At 36.3% G+C, this 20,614-nt stretch overlaps 1 protein-coding gene and 1 long non-coding RNA gene across 2 annotated transcripts; one reads left to right on the top strand and one right to left on the bottom strand.

Annotated features, from left to right (window-relative positions):
* Positions 1-2,776: 2,776 nt before the first annotated feature.
* On the bottom strand, positions 2,777-7,846 carry LOC137745340 (BEL1-like homeodomain protein 9). The gene is made up of 4 exons (XM_068485284.2): positions 6,338-7,846; positions 3,849-4,216; positions 3,691-3,751; positions 2,777-3,569 (listed from the first exon to the last, which is right to left on the bottom strand). The coding sequence occupies exons 1-4, from the start codon at positions 7,217-7,219 to the stop codon at positions 3,027-3,029; spliced, it is 1,854 nt and encodes a 617-aa protein (XP_068341385.2). The 5' UTR covers positions 7,220-7,846; the 3' UTR covers positions 2,777-3,026.
* LOC148692260 (uncharacterized) lies at positions 7,651-8,139 on the top strand. The gene is made up of 2 exons (XR_015954228.1): positions 7,651-7,785; positions 7,904-8,139. It is a non-coding gene; the product is annotated as an uncharacterized LOC148692260 (long non-coding RNA).
* The last annotated feature ends 12,475 nt before the right edge of the window (positions 8,140-20,614 follow it).

The raw sequence follows: 20,614 nt of genomic DNA, 5'->3' as shown, positions 1-20,614 counted from the left end.
TAAAGTGGATCCCATAACTAATCTCCATTTAAAAAAAATACAAGAATCCCTCCCTTTAATGGACACGTATATATAGAAGGTATGTATGTACCTTCGTTCAACGCACTTAATTATTTTCTCATTCCTTGTATGTCAATAAACAACACATGTAATATAACAAATGAAACTCATACATTGCATTTATATTCATGGTAACTTAGTAAACATGTCAGTAATGCTTTAAACATTTAGCGTAGTTGAAATGAAGTTTTTCCAACAAATGAATGAAAGAAAATCAGAAACCTACTAATCCAGTTGGATTATTATATAAAACAATGCATCACAGTAACCTTGGGCTTCTTCTATCCAATTCCGTCCAGCATAAAAGGTTCAGTCTGGCCCAATATTTTCAGGTTAAGTCTCAGGGAAATGTATACACCATGTAAGTCGTAACCCTAGAAAAACAGGCATATCTCCCAAGTGTCGACAGTCCCATTTCACTAATTACATACAGAAAATTCCTCCTGTAAATATTTGTTCACGGATATGATAGTCAGATTCTGCAGTTTTTGTTTGGTAATTCTTCAATTGTCCATCCATAGATAATATAAACAAAAATAAATGTCATAACTTGGCCAGCCTGCCAACCGAAACTTAGCCTTTCCAATCACCTTCTGGGTTTCTGTTGACCCTAAAAATTCAGTTTCCCACCTCCCAAGACCTTTATTCTCTGCAGCTTCACTTTCACCCTCCCCTAAGCTAACCCTGGAATAAAATTTGTTACATGCAAACTTCACAGAGATTTAACTAGTTTGCATGGCCCGCAGTACCTAAATACGACGTAAAACATAGGGCATACGAGTCGGTTTTCAATAATTGTACCCAGAAATGATACCCTACTCACTATAATTATCTACCTTATTTGGCAAAACAAGAAAGGGTAAGTCAGCAATTGATGGAATGCGGTCCGGCAGTTTCTGATACGATACGAAAATGACATGATAATTTATTGGGTTATTATCAGGTCTTAACGGATATACACGCGGATAACACGTGGGTAACCCGTTTTGACCTGTTAAGAAAAAAATTATTTTGATAATTTTAAAGTTTAATTACTAAAAGATTTATTATAAAATACAATAGCCATATTAATATATACAATATATTCTATATTAAATATATAATTTTGTATTATTATTCTATATAAGTAAAAAAAAAAAAAAAGTTTTAGTCATTATTTATTTTTATTATGAGAGTTCCTTATTATCATTACTAGGATAAATTTTACTTAACATGTTGTTGTCTAAAATTAAAATAAACTAGTATAATATTTGTGTAGGCAAGAATTAAGAAGACATACATACAAGTATGAAAAATGTGAAAGAATATAAAAACACTCATGATTCATCATTATTCCTCTACAAGTAGATAATAGTTACACTTACATTATCGTTTAGATTTTTAAAATTCTCCAAACCTTTATGAATAATGTTTTTTATTTGAGGGCAAGATTAATAATAATTATTGTAGAAGTGTAAAAAATGTAAAAAAAAAAAAAAAATACAATCACCTTCGAAATACAACACTATAATCCATAAACCTTAAATTTATATTTAACCGTCGATTGTCATTTACGCTTTATTTTTTTTGCTAAATTTCATTTTTTAAATTTTCTTTTTGAAAACATGATTATCTAGCAGATGTAAGAAGATTAATGGTTCAGATTTTTGATATTACGTTTTGATATTTACGGTTAACTAAAATATGAGTCGATATTATATAGTTTGTTGAAACTTTATAAACATCAAGCAATATTTTCACTAATAATCAACGATCCAAACCGTTCATCTTCCTGCATCCTCTAATAGATCATGTTTTCAAAAAAGAAAATCTGAAAAAACAAAATTTGATGAGAACAATGAAGCGTAAATTTGATCTATGATTTATATGATTATAGTGGCGAATTTCGAAGTTAAGCTCTTCATGAAAGTTGTAAAACTTGTCATTACGAGCGTTTATATTTTTTTTTTCTATATTTTTTTACACTTCTACATTAATTAAAAAACTATTAAAGACTTTAGGTAAGTGAAAATATATTTAAAAGAAAAATGCGTTTTTATGTTTTGGATGTAACAATATAGTATGTATATACCTATTTAGTATTATGTTTTTCATTTGATTATTTATTGGTTTAAAATATATTTTCCTTAACAGGTAACGGGTCGCATCATATTACCTGTTAATATTATCGGGTCGATTTCGAGTCAGGTCATTTTATCCGTTTATTTTAACGGGTGTTACACGACACGACCGGTTAAGATATCGAGTATAACGCGAAAACAACATGAACACAAAAAACACGACACGAATACCAAATCTAGAATGCGCAAAACAATAAACGGTAAGTTAAAGTGATGGAATGCGCCCAGATTGTTGACACATTTCTCTTCCACTACCTGCATTCCGAGTTCAAACCCTTTCCCCTCCCTTTAGAGTAGAATAGAGCAAAAAAATTGCTCGCATTAAAAAATTGGTTAGTTGCATATGCACAGGAGGATTTTCTATCTTCCAACGCATAAAAATAAAAGAACTTTCACGAAAAACTCCCGGTATCATTCACTTTAATAAAAAACCTATATTTTTATACTAAAACATCAATCCTGATACTATTCACTTTACCCTTTATTTTATCTTTATCATTAAAACTTTTAATTTTCAAATCATTTTTATTAGTTTCCTTAAAAATAATGGCAAGCCATTGCAGGATGACAAAACCTAGCTATAAACTTGGGGCAAATTTTGATTCAAGCCATGTATCATGCACGACGGTTTCATGGGTCTTATTGGACATTTCATCATTTTTTTTTTCCTTCAATCAAATACAAAATTACCTGACAATTTAACACCAATATTACACATGGGGTGTGACAGAATGATACATACCTCTAGCTAACACCACACTATAGGCTAACCATTCAACCATTCTTCAAATTTCAACTGAGATTCTGGCTTAATAAATGAACATCTAATTGCATTTTGTTTGACGTTCATCCCACAAAATCGTGCAAAAGTTGCCCTCCCATGACATCCCTTCCATAATGCCGATTTTGAGCTTCGAAACCAACCATTGCATAGTTCTCGCTATTGCCGTCAAGGCCAAGGCCAAAACGTTCAGCTGCATTGATAGGAAAGGGAGCTGAAAAACCAATGCCATTATTTTGGTGAAGTCCCAGGGTTAGAGACACACCACTACTACTCCCACCTGCCATGTTCATACCAACATGACCTACATGCATATGGCTTGGAAAATTACTGTAAGAGAGGCTTTGTTCAGTAGCCCCCATAGTGATATGATCATGAAGTTCACTTCTGGTGCGCTTAGATGCGGTGTCTTGAACTCTATGGGTGGATGTGGATGGATTCTCGGATCCCAGCGAGTTTGGGGAAGGTAAATGATCATCACTTGATCTATTGGAACTTAAATCCACCCTTTGTGAAGCTTTTTGGGCTTGCCGTGTTTCCAGCATGTGTATTTCTTCCACCATTGGTTTCCATAGCCTTACTCTTGCATTAATAAACCAATTTGAAACCTGATTCAGTTTAAAACAGTTTATCACGATTGCTTGAACACCAGACTCAATTGTTTTGGAAATGGACAACTTTAAAAACTAATATACTGATCCGGTTACATAGATGACAGATGTCACATACCTGGCTTCGTGATAGACCAGTTTGTTTAGCCAACATTAATTTATCCGAGTCGGTAGGATAACTGCAACATAAAGTATTAGATTGAAGTAATGCAAGGCTCATATCCATTGAAGAAAAGACTAACAAGCTGTCAAGTAACTAATTAATTAATTACTTACGGATGCAGGAAGTGTTCAAACAACCAGGCTCTAAGAACAGTAACAGCGCGCTCAGGAAGACCCCTTTGTGGTCTCCAAACAGGTTGGTGATCCACAAAGTCAGAGGAATGAATCGATCTCTGGCCATATACACTTCTACTGCTATGAAGCATAGGACTTTCATCTTTTTCATGTCCTAAATGACTACCATTCCGATTTCTGGAGTGAAGCTGATCAGTGATAGCATTCTTCAAACACTTAAAATGTCTAGCCATGGCTTTTATCGCTAAGTTTGCATAAGGAGCTGCATTTCCAAGCCCAGCAACATACTCAAATGACCTTGCCACTGCCTGCATCTGTTGACAGTATTGCTTGTACCTCCTATAAACCTAGAGCGCACACAAAAAAATAAAATAGCACTTTACAATACCCTTCTATACAAACTGCGACGATATAAATGTTTGGACATCAAAGTGTGCAAATTCTTAAGCTTTTGATCTTTATGCGATGTCAAGAAGTAGAATATCATTAACCAAAAAAATTTAGCAGTGCTACCACCACCCCAAGGATGCAACCAAATTCATCCTTTGAGAAGTTGCTTTGTAAAAAATTCATCTCGAAGTACAAAGAAATTTGGAATTGCCAACCTACCCAATAATATAGTGTAATGAACTCCTAGATGCAAAAAATAGGAATCTTTATTCAATAACATTTAGTTTCGATATAATTCAACAGATATTCTACTGAAACTTTCCATATTCTCTTCGTAACATATACTAGTAATGTTTGCTATGTGATAGGCCGGGTGTGATATGCTTCCATCAAATTGTGCCTACATATTCACCCCACGCCTTTGATTGGTTGGGTTGGAAATACTTGTACGATTGGCCCATGAATATATTCGTTTAGGAGTTAGTCAATGAACCCTTCATTAAAAAGGGTACCAGTACTCAATTTGACAATATTTTTGTTATATGCCATCACATTCACACATAACAACATGCCTTGATAGTGTATTGGGAAGTTCAAAACATAAACACCTAACTTGTTACAGTATTAACGACATCATACTTTACCATTATTATGTAACCTTTGACGATTATAGTGTAACGTTTCAGTTATTGTAATTCAAATGTTGAATGTTAACGCTCTATATGTTGCAAAAGTTAAATGTGGAGTTACGAAACCAAATAGTGAATGACATTACGAATAATTCCCTAAGGTACCCGTATCCATTTTTTGTAAAGAGTACTGTGTATTTGTCCCTGGTACAGAATGAATCAAGAATCAAGATCCATATATGCATCTTGCTACATAATTGCAACGAATTCACTTTGATTTGTTCACTTAGCTCTCCAATAAGTAATTGATCCACATAAGCAAGGGGATGTGAAGTTAACTTCCTTAGGTTTCACCCAAAACCTTCAACCATCATATATATATATATATATATATATATATATCCAAGTTCTTGTTAAATACACCATATCATATCCAAGTTCTTGTTAAATACACCGTATCATATTGTCTCACAGCTTCCAAGTCTTGACAAGGACCACAAAAATTCACAGCAGACCGAAAACCTATTTGTCAGTGAGATATTAAATAGGCATATGACACCATATATATGCATGAAACCATATAACGTGAGACTGAATCTTCATCATTGCCCTCAACGGCTAAAGCCAGGAAATGTAACCCCGACAGCAGGTTTAAGTCTGACTCAGATATCATCATGAAGACAAAGCAACATGCACTAAATACATATCACACATGCACATGGACGAATTATCACATTTTGAAAGAAAAAAAAGTCATTTTTGCGTTTTTTTGTTCCATTAGAAAGTTTCGAATCTCGGACGCAACCTACTCCTACCCATCATTCTAAATAGGAACTGAAATATTGATTATTTCACTGTTCACGTTTGGTAACTTTGTCTGAGTTCATATCATAAAATTAAATTGCCCCGATCCCATCTTTTAAATTTCAAAAACATTATGGTTTTTATACTTTTTTTTTTTTTTTTTTTTGTTTAAATACATGTAAAAAAAATCAATTTAAACGGATTCCCTCCGCTACTTTAGGGCCAAAACTTGGAGACATTGTCACGTATTAGGAACTCATTCCACGGTTGTCAGATGCTTTATAAGCGAAGATCTCAGTGCATATATTCCCTCCTCCTAACACCTTTTCTGTAAAGACGATTTTTTGTTTTTACACTCACCAGTCTCTCCTTCCTTCAATGCAAGAGTCTCATAATCCCCTATTAATTCCATAATCGCACAAATGAATTGTAGAATAACCCTAATCAGTCCATGTTAATTAACACTACCAAATTAAGGACCGCAGTTTGTACTTTGACCAAAAACCAATGAACAATCATATCATATAATGCACAACATACAGTCACAAACGTCTGCCCAAAATTAAATCATAAAACAAATGTTGGGCAAAACAAAAACTAAAACGGGAAATTAATTAAAAATGTAAGTTAAAATTAATTGCATACCTCGTCGAGCATGGAAATTAGTCTGGACTTTTTTCTTGTACTCTGACCGCCGTCTCCCCTAGCCGTCAGTGAGTCGTCGTCACCAAAGCTCTCAATAGGAGGGTCAAGAAACGAAGAGGAATCCTCCGCCGTCAAGACTTTCGCGCTGTAAATTTCACGACTGCTCACATCGCAAAACTCCTCCAGCAACTGCTGCGCCGGCTTTAAAAACCTAGATCCCTTCAGAATCGAAGCGTACCCGGTGAACGGTCCAAAAGGGACAGAAGCAACACTAACGCCAGAATTTATTGAATCATAATTAATCCCAGGAGAGGAAAATCTCTGGAGACTGTTGTTGTTTGTGTTGTTCTGGGTTTGCTGGGTGTGGTGGGTGTGGTTGGTGGGCTGGGAAGAAGAGAGGGACAGAGAGAGAGGCTCTGGTTTGAAGACGACGACTTGATCGTCATAGGGAGGTTGTTGGTGGTCGAAATCTCTGAGGGGGTGGACGTTTTGAGGGGGACAGAGAAATGGGTTGGCGTTGATTTCTTGAACGGCAGTAAGAGTGAGAGGGAATTGTGGATCCATGTAAGGATGGTGGTTGTTGTGGCGAAAAGTAGAAGATGAGGTGGAATTGGAAGCAAAACCCATCAAGTGGTTGATCACGTGATGATGACTACCCTCTTCTTTCACGGCCGGCTCGGCGCACATGAGCAAATCTGAGGAGGAGATGAAGGAGGTGGTGGGATCGTATGAGAGAGGGAGCAAAGCATGGTGGAGATGTGATGGAGGAGGAGATGGTGATCCGGGTTGGAGGCAATCGGGGTGGGTTTGACCCGCCAGGACCCGGAGCTTGTCCCTTCTGCTCTGTTGGGGCACATGGTAGGGCTCGAAACCCTCAGCCATGAATGGAAAAAGCTCTTTAGAGACTGAGAGAGAGAGAGAGAGAGAGAGAGAGTTGCGTGTGGCTAAGAATTTTGTGGGTGAGATTATGGAGAGAAAATAGTGGAAAGGGAGAGGCTAGGCTGTCTTATCATGATGATGGAAGATGATGATCTTATTCTACTGAGCAACGACAACGTCTAAGTATGGCTTGCACAGGAGAGAGAGGGAGAGAGAGAGAGAGAGAGAGAGAGAGAGAGAGAGAGTTGATTGAAGATTTGGGTTTTTGCTTCACTTCACGCATCCTCATATAAACGCAGAGAGAGTTGAGTGAGTTCAGTAGTCACTCACTCACACACAGATCTTGCACAATACCAAAATCTTGTTACAGTCGCTTTCTCTTTCTCTCTAAAACTCTGCATTTCTGGCACATACAACAAGATAGAGAGATAGAGGGGGAGAGAGAAAGAGAGGGAAGGGGCCGGGAGGGCCTGCAGGAGCTGGGAAGCATAGGGTTTCGAGAAACCGGACGACCACCGGCTATTTCCGGTAATAATCGAACTAACTGTGGTGGCAGATATTTCTGACAGGTTTTTGGCTCTTGTCGTTTCACTGATCTTACAATTTTCCTCTCTTTTTTTGAAATTATTTGTTTTTAATCGTTTTTAGAATCCGAATATATTTTTTAAATAATTTTGTATTCCGTAGTTGGGTGGTGATGACGCACGTGAGAACGCGGGAATAGAGGACGTGTGTGTGATGAAGAAATTTTTAGTTATAACGGTAATAATATTTTATGTAAGTGATGAAAAATTGTAATTTTTAAGTTATTAATATTTTAACACATATAACACATCATTTTTATAAAAATACATGATATACCATCTCGTATGACGATTACACTGAAAAATTACTATGCATGATGAATGAAACGTTTTCTGATTTTTTGTTTTGGTTTTGGCATTCCTCCACGCTCGTCACCTTTTCCTTCTTCTCTTCTCGCTTCTCGCTTCACGAGGTTTTCTTCTTTGCTTACTTTCTTTTTCTTTTCTTTTTTCTTTTTTTTTATTTTTTTTTTTTTTTACAATTATTATAGCAGCCAATTAAAAGTATGAGCATATAAACGAGAAAGAACGTTGTTCTTCTCTTTTTTTGTTACCAAGAAGCCAATACATGTTCAAATTTCAATACAAAAATGTTATCAATCCGTGGTCTTAATCCACAAATGATATGTAGCACATATTGAAGTTCATAACTCTAAACCTTAAACCCTAGACGCTAAATTATTATATTTAAATGTACAATTATGATTTTACAAAAATGTTTGTATTGCTTTGTTAAAATCGAAACTATTTGTACAACTACATATATTAGTCCTTTTATTCAACTGTCAATTTCCTCGATCGCTTAGAATAGAAATTTGACTCGTTTATGCGTTTTTCAAACACCTTGGTGCAAGAAACAGGAAAGTTATTTGTTCCTTTTGATGGTTTTGAGTATATAAAATATCATCATGTTATGAGTTTATTTAAACTATAATATATTATTGTACATTTGTCAATTGTGCGACTGTTTGTGAATATGTAATATTTGATAGTTTAGTTATTTAATAATGTAAACAAGGAAACTTGTGTTTTGTTTCCAAGTAAACCCTATGTTTATAATTGACGCTTTTAATGAGAATAATAGACGTCTAATCTCTCCCCAATTCTCTCATCTCTATATTTATATGTTTTATTTCCAACACACATGTAATTTTTTTATTATTATATTTTAAAAATTAAATATATCAATTATGTCCTCCGTCAATATTAGGGTTAGGCAAACAGGTAGAGGAATCGCAGGTTGGGGCAGGTACGGGCCGGTTCCAAAAATTGTAAAGAGAAAACAGGCCGGGTCCATATAATTAGAAAAAGGGGGTCCTAGACCAACCCGTTTCTAATTATAATGAACGGCCGAGATTGAATGATAACCTATCATCCAATCTCAACTGTTAGTTTCAACCCTAGTGAATTCCTCCCAAGTTCCAGAGTCAGACTCTCAGTCCCTCGACTCCCTCCCCTCCCTCGACTCTCTCAAATCTCAATCGTCTTCTCTTCCTCACAGTGCTCACCAGCCTCACCTCACAGAAATCACCCAACCCATCATTGTCGTCGTGACCAACATAACGACACCACCCATCCAGCCATCAACCTCAACGACATCCCAAAAAACCCATCGTCATCTCCATCGAGCAATTGCAGGAGGTCCAAGACGAGCTCTAGAAGGTTGTACCTCCATACCTATCTCTGCATATCCTTGTTGTGCCTGCGTAATTGAACCAAATGGAAAATGGTTTGGGTTTCGATGATGCTCTATTTAGGAAATTTCTACCAATTTAGAGGTTATTATGTTCTTGTTTTTGAAATTCAATTGATTTTGGGGGCATGCATGAGTCTAAAAGGGATTCGATTTTTGGGTTTTGGTTTTCTGTATATAGGGAAATTAACCCAGAAACAAATAAATCTCAGTGAGCTAAGTTACTAGAACTTCTTCTTCGAAGTGTTTTCGAGTTGCAACGATGAGGAAGTGGACGATCCCTTCCGTTTTGCTTCTGCTTTGCCATCTCTCACTCATCCCCGATCAAGGTACGCCTAGGGTTTCTGTAGATCTCGATTAGTTGAATTGTGAATGATGCATTGTTATGAGTAAATGTTTCTGAATTCGAAGTTTGTAATGGAGATTTGATATTGATTAGGTTTTTTTGATGATCTCTGTTTGTTCACGTCGGAAATTACATGCCAATGCGGAGGCTAATTCCGACGAGCTCGTGAAGGTTGAGGAGCATATCGGCGCCATTCCACAAAAAAAAAAAAAACATAATATTTTAATCCAACTCTTATGTTCTCTTTTTATGGGGTACGTTTTTCACTAATTGCTGATGTGGAGGCTAATTTTCAAACAAAAGCAAGCTCCTTTAACCCTACTTTTAGATGGGCAATCAAGGGCAAGAATTATATAACCCTTACGTGCTTGATTTAAAGGGGAAAGGTGTAACTAGGGATTCCAAAAGCATAATCCAAAAAGAGGGTAGGCGCAATTAATTAAAGTTGTTCTGCTGTGCATATCGATTAGGTTAAGATTACTGCTACGTAACCAAACCATATAAGCAGCAAATACTCATTTGGAAAAGGTGACACTTACGACAACCAGGAGGCGGGAGCCAACTTCCTCGTATATATATTCGTTATTGAAGTATTCTTTTTAGTTTTCAATAACAATCCCATTGACCCTTTTTTTTAAAAGGAATTTAGGGTCTATTAGGTATTAGAGGTCAGGTCCCATGATCTCTAAGTTGATGATGCATTCATAAATGCATTTTATGCTGCATTGCGTACATAATCCTTTTCTTATTCTTTGTTTTTATAAATGGAGGAAATCAAACTATTGACCTAGTTTAATCCGATGCATTATCTTACTCCCGCTCGCTACTTGAATTAACCCACATTAAATAGAAAATATTAACATTTGCATGGTCTTTGTTAACGTTAATTAAATACGAGTGTTAGGTATTCTTTAAGGAAACACATTTTACTAATATGTACATGTAATCTTATGATACTAATGATATCAATATAATTTGGTACACAACTTATGTATAACTCTTTAACGAGAATATATATACATTTTTTTTTTTAATATAAGAAGTATCACATCACACATTTATGATACAACTCCCATGTGGAATTGAGACTTCTTATATTGCATTACATTGAATTATATGATATAAATATGGATGTGTCAAAAGGGGATTACATTTCTATTTAGAAGTACAATAATTGATTAACTCTAATCTAACACGTAGTTTTGGCCTATGTGTAAACCGGTACACTAGAGGCATGTACATCGTTACTTTCAAAAGATGAAGCATCATTTTGAATTTTTTGGGTTCGTTGGCAAAAGTGTCAATTCGAATTTTCATTAAAGTGTTTATTCTGATTGACATCTTTTATTGATCTTGGTTTAAGAAAAAACACTGTTGAAAAATAAGCATATATGTACCTTTGTCCTTCATTACACAGGCCCTTGCTGACGGTATCCGTGTATTGAGTCTTAATTTTAACAGGGATAGGCATGCAAGCTTGTGACTACCCAAATTCTCCAATAATCTGTCGGACTAACAACGATTTCTCTAAATTTATAGGAACTTCCAAAAATAATATTTACTCCATAAGAATAAATCAGGTCGAGAACAAATGTGGTGGTAAAAACTAAAAAAGTAATCATAGCAAAGGAGGGGAAAGAGGCCCAGCTGCACATAGATGTGACCAAACCTCCCTCGACCTTCAGCAGCAGTACGCACCACCATATATAGCCACAATGCAACAGGCTCATATTTCTTCCTATAAGGTCATCTCCAATCGATGAGTGGCTAGAAGGCTTGTTTTAGTTCTCTGGTTTTTCAAGATATTAATATTTTAATAAACAATACAAAGTCATATTTGTCTCCGTCCCCAACCAAGGGTCAAAGGGCCAAAGGGCTCGTTTTAGCCCTGTCACAAAAAACCGTCTCCAACCGAGGACCATAGGGCCAAACATAATTTATTATTTAAATATAAAAACTACAACAACTTAAATTTAAAAACAATAACAACTAAAATTTAAAAACGATAAATTGAATTTAAAAACTACAAATTAAATTCGAAAACAACATTAACTGAAATTTAAAAACTACAATAACTTAAATTTAATATCCATAATCAACATCATCTTCATCATCCGTCATTGTAGAAGTATAAAAAAATATGAAGTTATAGGAAAAAATGGAATTTAAAAAAAAAAATTGTGAAATAGAAGTTATAGGAAAACATGGAATTTAAAAAAAATATGAAACAAATTTTGTAAAATAAAAGTTATAGGAAAACAGTACAGTAAAATAGAGTGAGAATTATACCATCGATGATAATCGCCTACACCAAGATTTGCCAATAATCCTCGTCAGTACGAAAACTCTGCTACTAACACCTGGAGGGGCGAAAAACAATGGTGAGTGGGCCTAAAGATAAAGTTTTAATAAAAACCTTTTGAAAGCATTATAACCCCTCGCCGTAAAACCTGTATAGTTTCCAAAAAATAATACTACTACGTAGGTATAAAAACCAATGCACAAGAGCAATGAAAACTGAAGTATGCCATGTCATAATATCTTAGCAATAATAAATGTAAGCCAGGTGTGAAACCAATATAAAATAGTATGCCAATCGGAGTCACCTAACGTGACCTGTACGATTAAATCTGTAGCTCATCAATCTAAGCTAGAACACGAGTGAGAATCACCTAGTGTGACCTGTACGACAGGCTGGGTATAAATATGTACGCTCAAGTGCTACAATCACGTGAAGGCTGTGCGATAATTCGCGGGTCACTTACGAGTCGAAACCACCTATTGTGGTCTGTACGACAGCCTGACACCAGACTTAGATCCAAGGTGAGTGTGCAGTGTAGGAGGTGAACAATCATGTAAAGGTTGGCCCTAGCCCCTGGCGGGAGTACTAATACTGGGGTGCAGCCATGATGAGCTCTAAATAAATGTGTGAATACCAATGCAATACAACCCATTCAATCACATAATACTCACATGAAGCTTACCTGAGTCTCCACATCATCACACAATACAATTCACAAGTGTATCAATGCAATATTTAAAATGTAACTTATTTACGATTTGGCAAGCAAAGCATAGTTCCATATAAAATAAAATAAAAACGTTTCTGGAAATCATAAAGTTTATACACACACACACACACACAAACTATAAAAAGGAAAAAGACCCACTCACCTGAGGTCCGTGCTACAACTCCCTAACACGAATATCGAGGCATCACGAACGATCGTTGCCTAGAACAAATATTCAGTTACGTCTCAGAATTTTTATCAATAGAACATGTAACTTACATAAAAACACATCCCCAAGGGCATTCTAGAATGATTTGAAACCAATTGACCAAAAGTCAACCGTAGGTCAAAGATCGACGGTAAGATCCACAACCCTACGTAACTCGATCCGGAAGATCCGCATCATAGATTTCCGATCCATAACTTCCAAATATCCACATTATGCTTCTAAAACATCATACTAAAGTTTCATTACGATCCAGCAGTCGGATCTCTGCCAATTGTAAATTCAAGCGGCGGTCAACATTTTATTTTACGAACTTAGGAATCCAATTCGGGAAGATCCACATGTCAGATTCCCGATCCGTCAGTTCCTATCGTCCTCAAATATTATGAATAATAACCTATTAAAATTTTGCGGTGATCCAACGGTTGGATCGTCGATTCAAATAAGGATCAAGTGGCGGACCTTAGCGAAATTGTACCCAAACAATGGAATTTCGTTAATCAAACTTCACCTATGCAATTGGAGTATCAAACTTAGCTTAGGAATGTTAGGTGGGGTATCGGCCCATGCCGCTGCACACGGCAGTCAGCCGCCCTGACTTGCCGAAAAAATCAACTATTTCAAAAAATTCAAAAATTTCACGGAAATGAAGATCTCAATGAGTAGAGCAAGTTTCATACATGCGGCTAAGTCCAAATTGACCGGAAAAAGTTTCAAATCGCCAAGAACCCGCTGAAACCCTAGAATTTAGGTGTTCTTCAATTCGATCAATCTGCAGTTTGGGCTTGGTTCTTAACCTCCAGAAAAGTGTTTTGGTGGTGTTGATTGAAGGTAAATGTTTTAGAAATGGGTGGATCACCGCCTAGTATCCACGAAGCCGTGCTTCAGCCTTCACGAAATTGGAACCAAAACTCTCTGTTTTTGGGCTGAGATGGTGGATGGGAGGCCACATGAGTGATTTTCAAGTGATGGATGGTGGTGATCAACAAGAAAAATGGTGGAAATTTGCCGGATTTGGGTCGGGTGGCGCGCGGGTGACACAACCCGACCGAAATCAAGGCGTGCTGGCCATCACGTCTTGATTTCGATCAGGGTGTGTCAGTTTGGTACTCGGGCCCCCACCAAATCCAGGCCCAGGATGTGACAGTGGGTGTATGGACCGACGGGAAGGCTGGAGCTTTCTTTTTTCTTTTTTTTTTCTTCCTGATTTCTGATTGGTCCTTACCCTTTAATTTGATTGGTCCCTTATTCTTGGCTTAAAACTGATTGGGCTTCTTTCCCACAAGGTGGGAGTTCAAATAATTTATAATCTAAAATGTAAGTAATCAATTTCAAACGTCTGTAACTATACCGTTATAATCCGGGCTCGCAACCGGCTTTCGCCTAAGCGTTCGTACCATCGAGTACTACGCAAATATGCCAAAAGAATAAGTCATACGTTTCTCTAGATGATGGTCAACAGAAGTCCAAGTCCTTGCCTTTAGGATATTTTCGTAAAATCACTTTTTTAAAATTTATAAAAACGAAAAATTAGTGACATGTAGTCACAATTGAAGGAATATATACCAATACCCGTAATTTAGAGTTCAATAATAACAGCCAATAGTAGTCTAATTATTTTAATTTATAAAGTGCTAGCCAATTTAGAGTTTCGTCTTAAAATTATACATGAAACTTGACGAATCATAACAAATCCAACTACCGAGGTTGAGATGGTGATTCAATACGCAAAACCCCTAATTTTTTGTCAGCATTCTTGAGGAAGTAAGGTTATTTGATCATCATGATCATAGGAATTGGTATATGTACGGTGCTTTTATTATTATTATTTTTTTTTTTAAGGGTTTAGGGTTTAGGACTCCACATGATATTGTGATAATTGAAAAGTAGGTCTTTCACTTTTTTGTAACGTTTGTTAACGAGTCAGGTTGTTAGCAGATTATTTGTTAAGATAACGGTTATGATATGAAAAGACACAAACACGATCTATTGGCCAAGCCTATATATTAAGCATGATAATTTTTTGCATGATCCATTAATCTGATATAAAATGACACAAAAATAACAGATTATGAGTTAACTTGTTAACTAATCGAATTATTATTAGATCATTGGTTAAAAATTTGTTAAAATAATAGCCATTTGAATAACAAATATAATAGGAAAATAATAAGAACATGACAAGTAAGAGTCATACGGCTAATATAATAGGTGTACCAGGAAGTCATAATCACAATAAAGCTGTTTCATAGAGGGCCTCTAGGGAGGTACGTAAGATAAACTGCTCCTTAGCAAGCTAAGCTACTGCTCCCCAGCTAAAATATATGGGAATCAAACATGGGTATATATGTTCATCCGGTGACATCGTCATGCCAACGTTTTCTGTCCTTTAAAAGCCCTCGATGCCAAATCTTTTGCTTGGTCAAGAGACCAAAGATACAGTTAATACAGAGACACGTACACAGACCTAGCGCCGGATTCTTCTGTATTCAATCTTACTCGAAGGAACGGAACGGTGTTTCAAGTTAAGATTACAGCCTTTTGCTTCACATGTACAGTGACAGAGTCTCCTCAGTCCGTACTTTACGCTATACAGTACTCTATTTAATAGTCCTTACATATATATGACCAAATATTGACCCACTCTTGCGCATATGCACAATGCCTAGCCAATGGACGAGGATCCCATCCGGATCCAAATGATGGGGATTTTTAACTGTTTATCGTATATTGTGCAGTCAGAAATTATTTGAATTTTATTATTTAAAATTAAACATAAATAGTACTTGATGAAAACTGACCGTACGATATACAATAAACAATTAGAATATAAGGATCCCTAAGATCCCACCATTTGAATCTGGATGGGATCCTCATCCCTAGCTAATAATGTCATAATGTTAAACCTACTAGTACTTTAGCATTTAGTTATTTTCCTACAGTCACTCACGAAGTACCGGATATTACAGAGCACCTAAAAATGTACCACAAAATATTATAAATTGGCCCCTAATCTATACAAATATTAAGTTAATCACTATTTTTCAGGATTTGCTGTACAAAGCAAGTTCTTAGGCCATCTTCAACCGAAGGCTAGCCAGATAGCTCGTTTAGCCTTCTGACCCTTCAAGATATTAATATTTTAATGAACAGTACATGACCATATTTCCCTCCATCTCCAACCAAGGGCCAAAGGGCCATAAGACTCGTTTTAACCCTGTTACAAAAAATCGTCTTCAACCGAGGGTTAAACATAATTTATTATTTAAAAACTACAACTTAATTTCAAATTTAAATCCAACGGCTAAGTATTGTAAAAAACTACAACATAATTTATTATTTAAAAACAACAACTTAAATTAAATTCAAGTTTTGTAAAATAGAAGTTATAGGAAAAAAATATAATTTAGAAAAAATATAAAACAAATTTTGTAAAATAGAAGTTATAGGAAAAAAATTGTATAAAAAAAAAAGAAAAAGAAGGGCTACCTGCATTTGAAATTTGGCCTAGAATTCTTGTCGGTTATAACCGACAAGAATGCTAGAATGTTTGGCCCAGCTCGGGGCTGGCTGGCTGGATTGGGTCAGCCCTCTAGCCCTTTGGCCCTTTCAGATTATATGGGACCCATGAGCCCTCTAGCCTAGCCCTCGGTTGGAGATGATTTTTGAGCTATTTTTGACCCTCTTGACCCTTCAGTTGAAGATGACCTTATTATCTTTAGGGCATTTGTGAATTCAGGTAGCACTAATAAAGTAATGGCTATGGAAGTCTAAAATGGGCTCACAAAGAAGAATAATGATTAAAAGTTAAAAAGGTACGTTAGATGTAAAAATAAGTGTGAATAACACTTTTTTTGTCAACAAATAGCAATTGACTTGATAGTTAAATAGATAGAGAGACCAATAATGTAATACTATGTAACTTTAAGTGTGTTAATACTAAATTTTGAAAGACAGAAGCTAAACAGTTACTAGTCTTAAACTACAAGTCAACAAGAGTGCAAAATGTAATTAACTGTTTTGTTTTCTAACCACAGGAAACATATGTGATCGGTTAAAAAAAAACGACAATCGATGTGACAAAAAAATTTCTCGTTTAAAAAAAAAATTGGTAAATTATATCCTAGGTTTAAGGTCTATTATAACTTTATACAATATCTTTAAAACATTTCATTTTCATGCATTTACTTATCATTTGATTTCAATTTCATACATTCGTTAGAAAATTCGTTAATTAAACTGTTAAGTGATGACATGACAAATATAGAATCTCTATTTATGCTGATATAGCTGCCACATTTATGCTATATGCTAAATACTTAATAAAATATTTTAAAATATTAAAATAACTATTTAAAGAAAAAATAAAAAAAAATAAAAAAAAGGGATCCCTTTTTCCCCGGAATCCCCACCTTCCCAACCCCCATCACCCACCCCTTCCCTCATCCCCATCACCTTAGCACTGTGACTTCAATCAAGGAGGTGGAGAAGCAGGACAACCATTCTTCCTCATCCTCCTTAACACACAGCCAAATCCACAAAAAATCGAACCCTCCAGACTCCAGAAACAAAACCCAAATCGTAAATTGAGAGATATATCAAAAAATTTCAGAGATCAATTTGATGGTTGAGGGGCTTCAGAGGTATGAGAGCACATTTAGGAGGCAGGGCTCTGGGTCTACACCAGGCGTTTAATCGAGCGGAGGTGAAGAAGCAGGCGGAGGCAGCTCGAGGCGGCGCGGAATCTGGCACGGCAGAACCCACCATGGAGCAGAGGCGATCGAACGGAGGAATGAGTTATCGGACGGTCAAGGCTGCGGGATCTGTGACGTGTTAGGAAAACTGAAGCCGGCGTCGACCGAGATCGAACAAACAGGAATTTTGCTGTGTTTAAGGAGGATGAGGGAGTGAAGGGTGGAAGGAGGATCAGGAAAGGAGGATGAGGGCCCCACAGAAACTTCTCGACAGGAGGCTGAAGAGCTCCGTGTCGGAGCTACTTTGCCGGTGTGGGGAAGAGCTCGCCGGGGAGGTTCTCGTTGAAGATGGAGGCGCAGTGGGGACGGAAGTGGTTGCAGGTGATGGGGGATGGGGGAAGGGGTGGGTGATGGGGATGGGCTCGGGTGGGGAAGAAGAAGGGGATTTTTTGGTTTTTTTTTTTTTTTTTTTTTTTTTTTTTTTTTTCAGAAGATTCAGGTTTAAAAAAAAATTTAATTAATTAATTAATTTTTTTTTGCCACATGTACAAATGTGGTAGCTACATCAGCTTTTAACAGATAAATAGATGAAAAATGTAACGGATGTACTATATTGAAATAAAATAGTAGATGAGATATGAATGTGAAATGTTTTAAAGATATTGTATGAGATTATAATAAACCTCAATCTTGAGAGGGTATTATGTAATTTACCCAAAAAAAAACTCTATAGTTGGTATACTTGACAAAATGGTATGTTTCAACAAAAATTGAAATCCATGACAAAATGGTATTGTTTCAAGAAAAATTGAATTCAATCACTAAGTCTGTCAAATTTCTAATGAACGGCACACAGTTTCTCATTAAACCCATATTAAAAATTGTGTAATATTACAGAGACCAATTTTATAATGGTAATGATAGGAAACTAAATTTGTAAATTAAATTTTGTAAACTAAATTATATGAAAGTTGATAATTGAAGTATTACTTTAAGTATTGATTAACGTGCTTATTCTTATTGATGATACATCACTTAGTTTATAAATTTAATCTACCTAGCATTACTTATTTTATAAATTGAATTTGTAAACAAATAATGTGGTTATTAATTATTGGAGTTAATGTGCTTATTTTTTATTAGTGACATATCATTTTATTTGCAAATTTAGTTTAGAAATTTTTAGACATTACCCTTAAAATGTTATAGACAAACTTGATACCCAAAAAAAAAAAAAAAAAAAAAAATTGAGACTAATGTAAAACCACCACTAAAGTTGAGAGACCAAATTTTATGTAAAAGAAAAACAATGGGCAAAAAAGTTCACATGAAATGATAAATTTGCAAATGAATTTGAGTTATATATTTAAACAAAATAAGAACATCTTTAAGAGAGGCATCAATTGGGAAGTAAAGTTAGATTTGCTATGTCATAAGTAAAAATGCATTCGAAGTAGCAACCCAACTAGCAAATTAAAAAATCTAATATTTGTAAATTTTTAAGGTCAGTTAATGACACACCCCGACCGAGATCGGAGCGTGCTGGCCGTCACACAAAGGTGACGTAGCCATGTGCACGTGCGGAAGCTACTAAAATAGTAATATAAAAGTACGAATAATTAAAAACTAGCATACAAAGTACTAAGATAAGTGCTAGTAAGTGAGATACAATTTCAGAGCAGGTCTATAGCAGCCCAAACAAAACGACAACAGTAGTACGCCCGAAGGCGACCCTACAATGGGGAATGTCTGTCAGAAACGCCGGAAAGCCCTCAAGGGAAACCACCGCAACGGCTAAGCAACTAGAACCTGGAGGGGCGCAAAACAAAAGTGTGAGTGGGCAAAAACAAAGCGTTCGAAAACCATTTATAAAATACTTTCTAACCCCTCGCCGTAAAACCTGTATACTTCCCAGAAAATAAACATATAACGTACGTATAAACATGCAAAACATGCTCAAGGGTATGCCAATCATGCTCAAGATATGCCATGCCAAAGCCATAATATGAATGTAAGTGCCCAGGTATAAATCATATCAACATCATAACATCTGGCAGCCGGAGTCACCTAACGTGACCTGTACGGCTGCATCTAGAGCTCAAATCTCAACTCTATAACTGAACCTGCCCACGAGTCGGAACCACTCAAGGTGGTCTGTACGACAGGCCTGAGTGTAACATATATATACGCTCTAGTGCTACGATCACGTGAAGGCTGTGCGAATAATCGCGAGTCACCTACGAGTCGGAACCACCTAATGTGGTCTGTACGACAGGCCTATGCACCTAACTTGGATCCAAGCTGAGCGTGTGGTGCGGGAGGTGAACATCACGTGAAAGACTGTGCCCTACTCTGGGCGGGAGCACTATCACCGGGGGTGCAGGTTATGAGCTCTCAAAGTCTCTCAAACTACTGCTGAAAGTAAATATGAATACCACTTACCTGGCACTTACCTGTGCGTCCTCAGCACCCAATATGCATATAAATATGTATGCCACTACTAATGCGTGCAATGATGCATAAACGATAATGATAACATGCATGGCATAAGGCACATAACCCTTTTAAATCAATTTCTGGGAATACAAATGTATATAGGTATATACGGAAAACAAAAGCCCACTCACTAGTATGTAGAAGGGTCGTAGCCCCCCTGTCTCGCGTGTGCACGCTCGTCCTCGGGGTACGTGTCACCTAAATGCGAAACAACTATAAAAACGTTAACTTTAAAGCACATAACTAACTTCTCGTAATAACTTCTCATACATTGCTCAAAATGGACAAATGAATATACCAACGTGCTCTACACAACCTCAGGATCACAACCATATTTTTAAAATAATT

The sequence above is a fragment of the Pyrus communis genome, chromosome 12 (genome assembly GCF_041283825.1).
Source record: "Pyrus communis isolate YQ-2024b chromosome 12, ASM4128382v1, whole genome shotgun sequence".
NCBI lineage: Eukaryota > Viridiplantae > Streptophyta > Magnoliopsida > Rosales > Rosaceae > Pyrus > Pyrus communis.
Note: the sequence above shows the minus strand (reverse complement) of the source record. Positions and strands in the feature narration are given on the sequence as shown.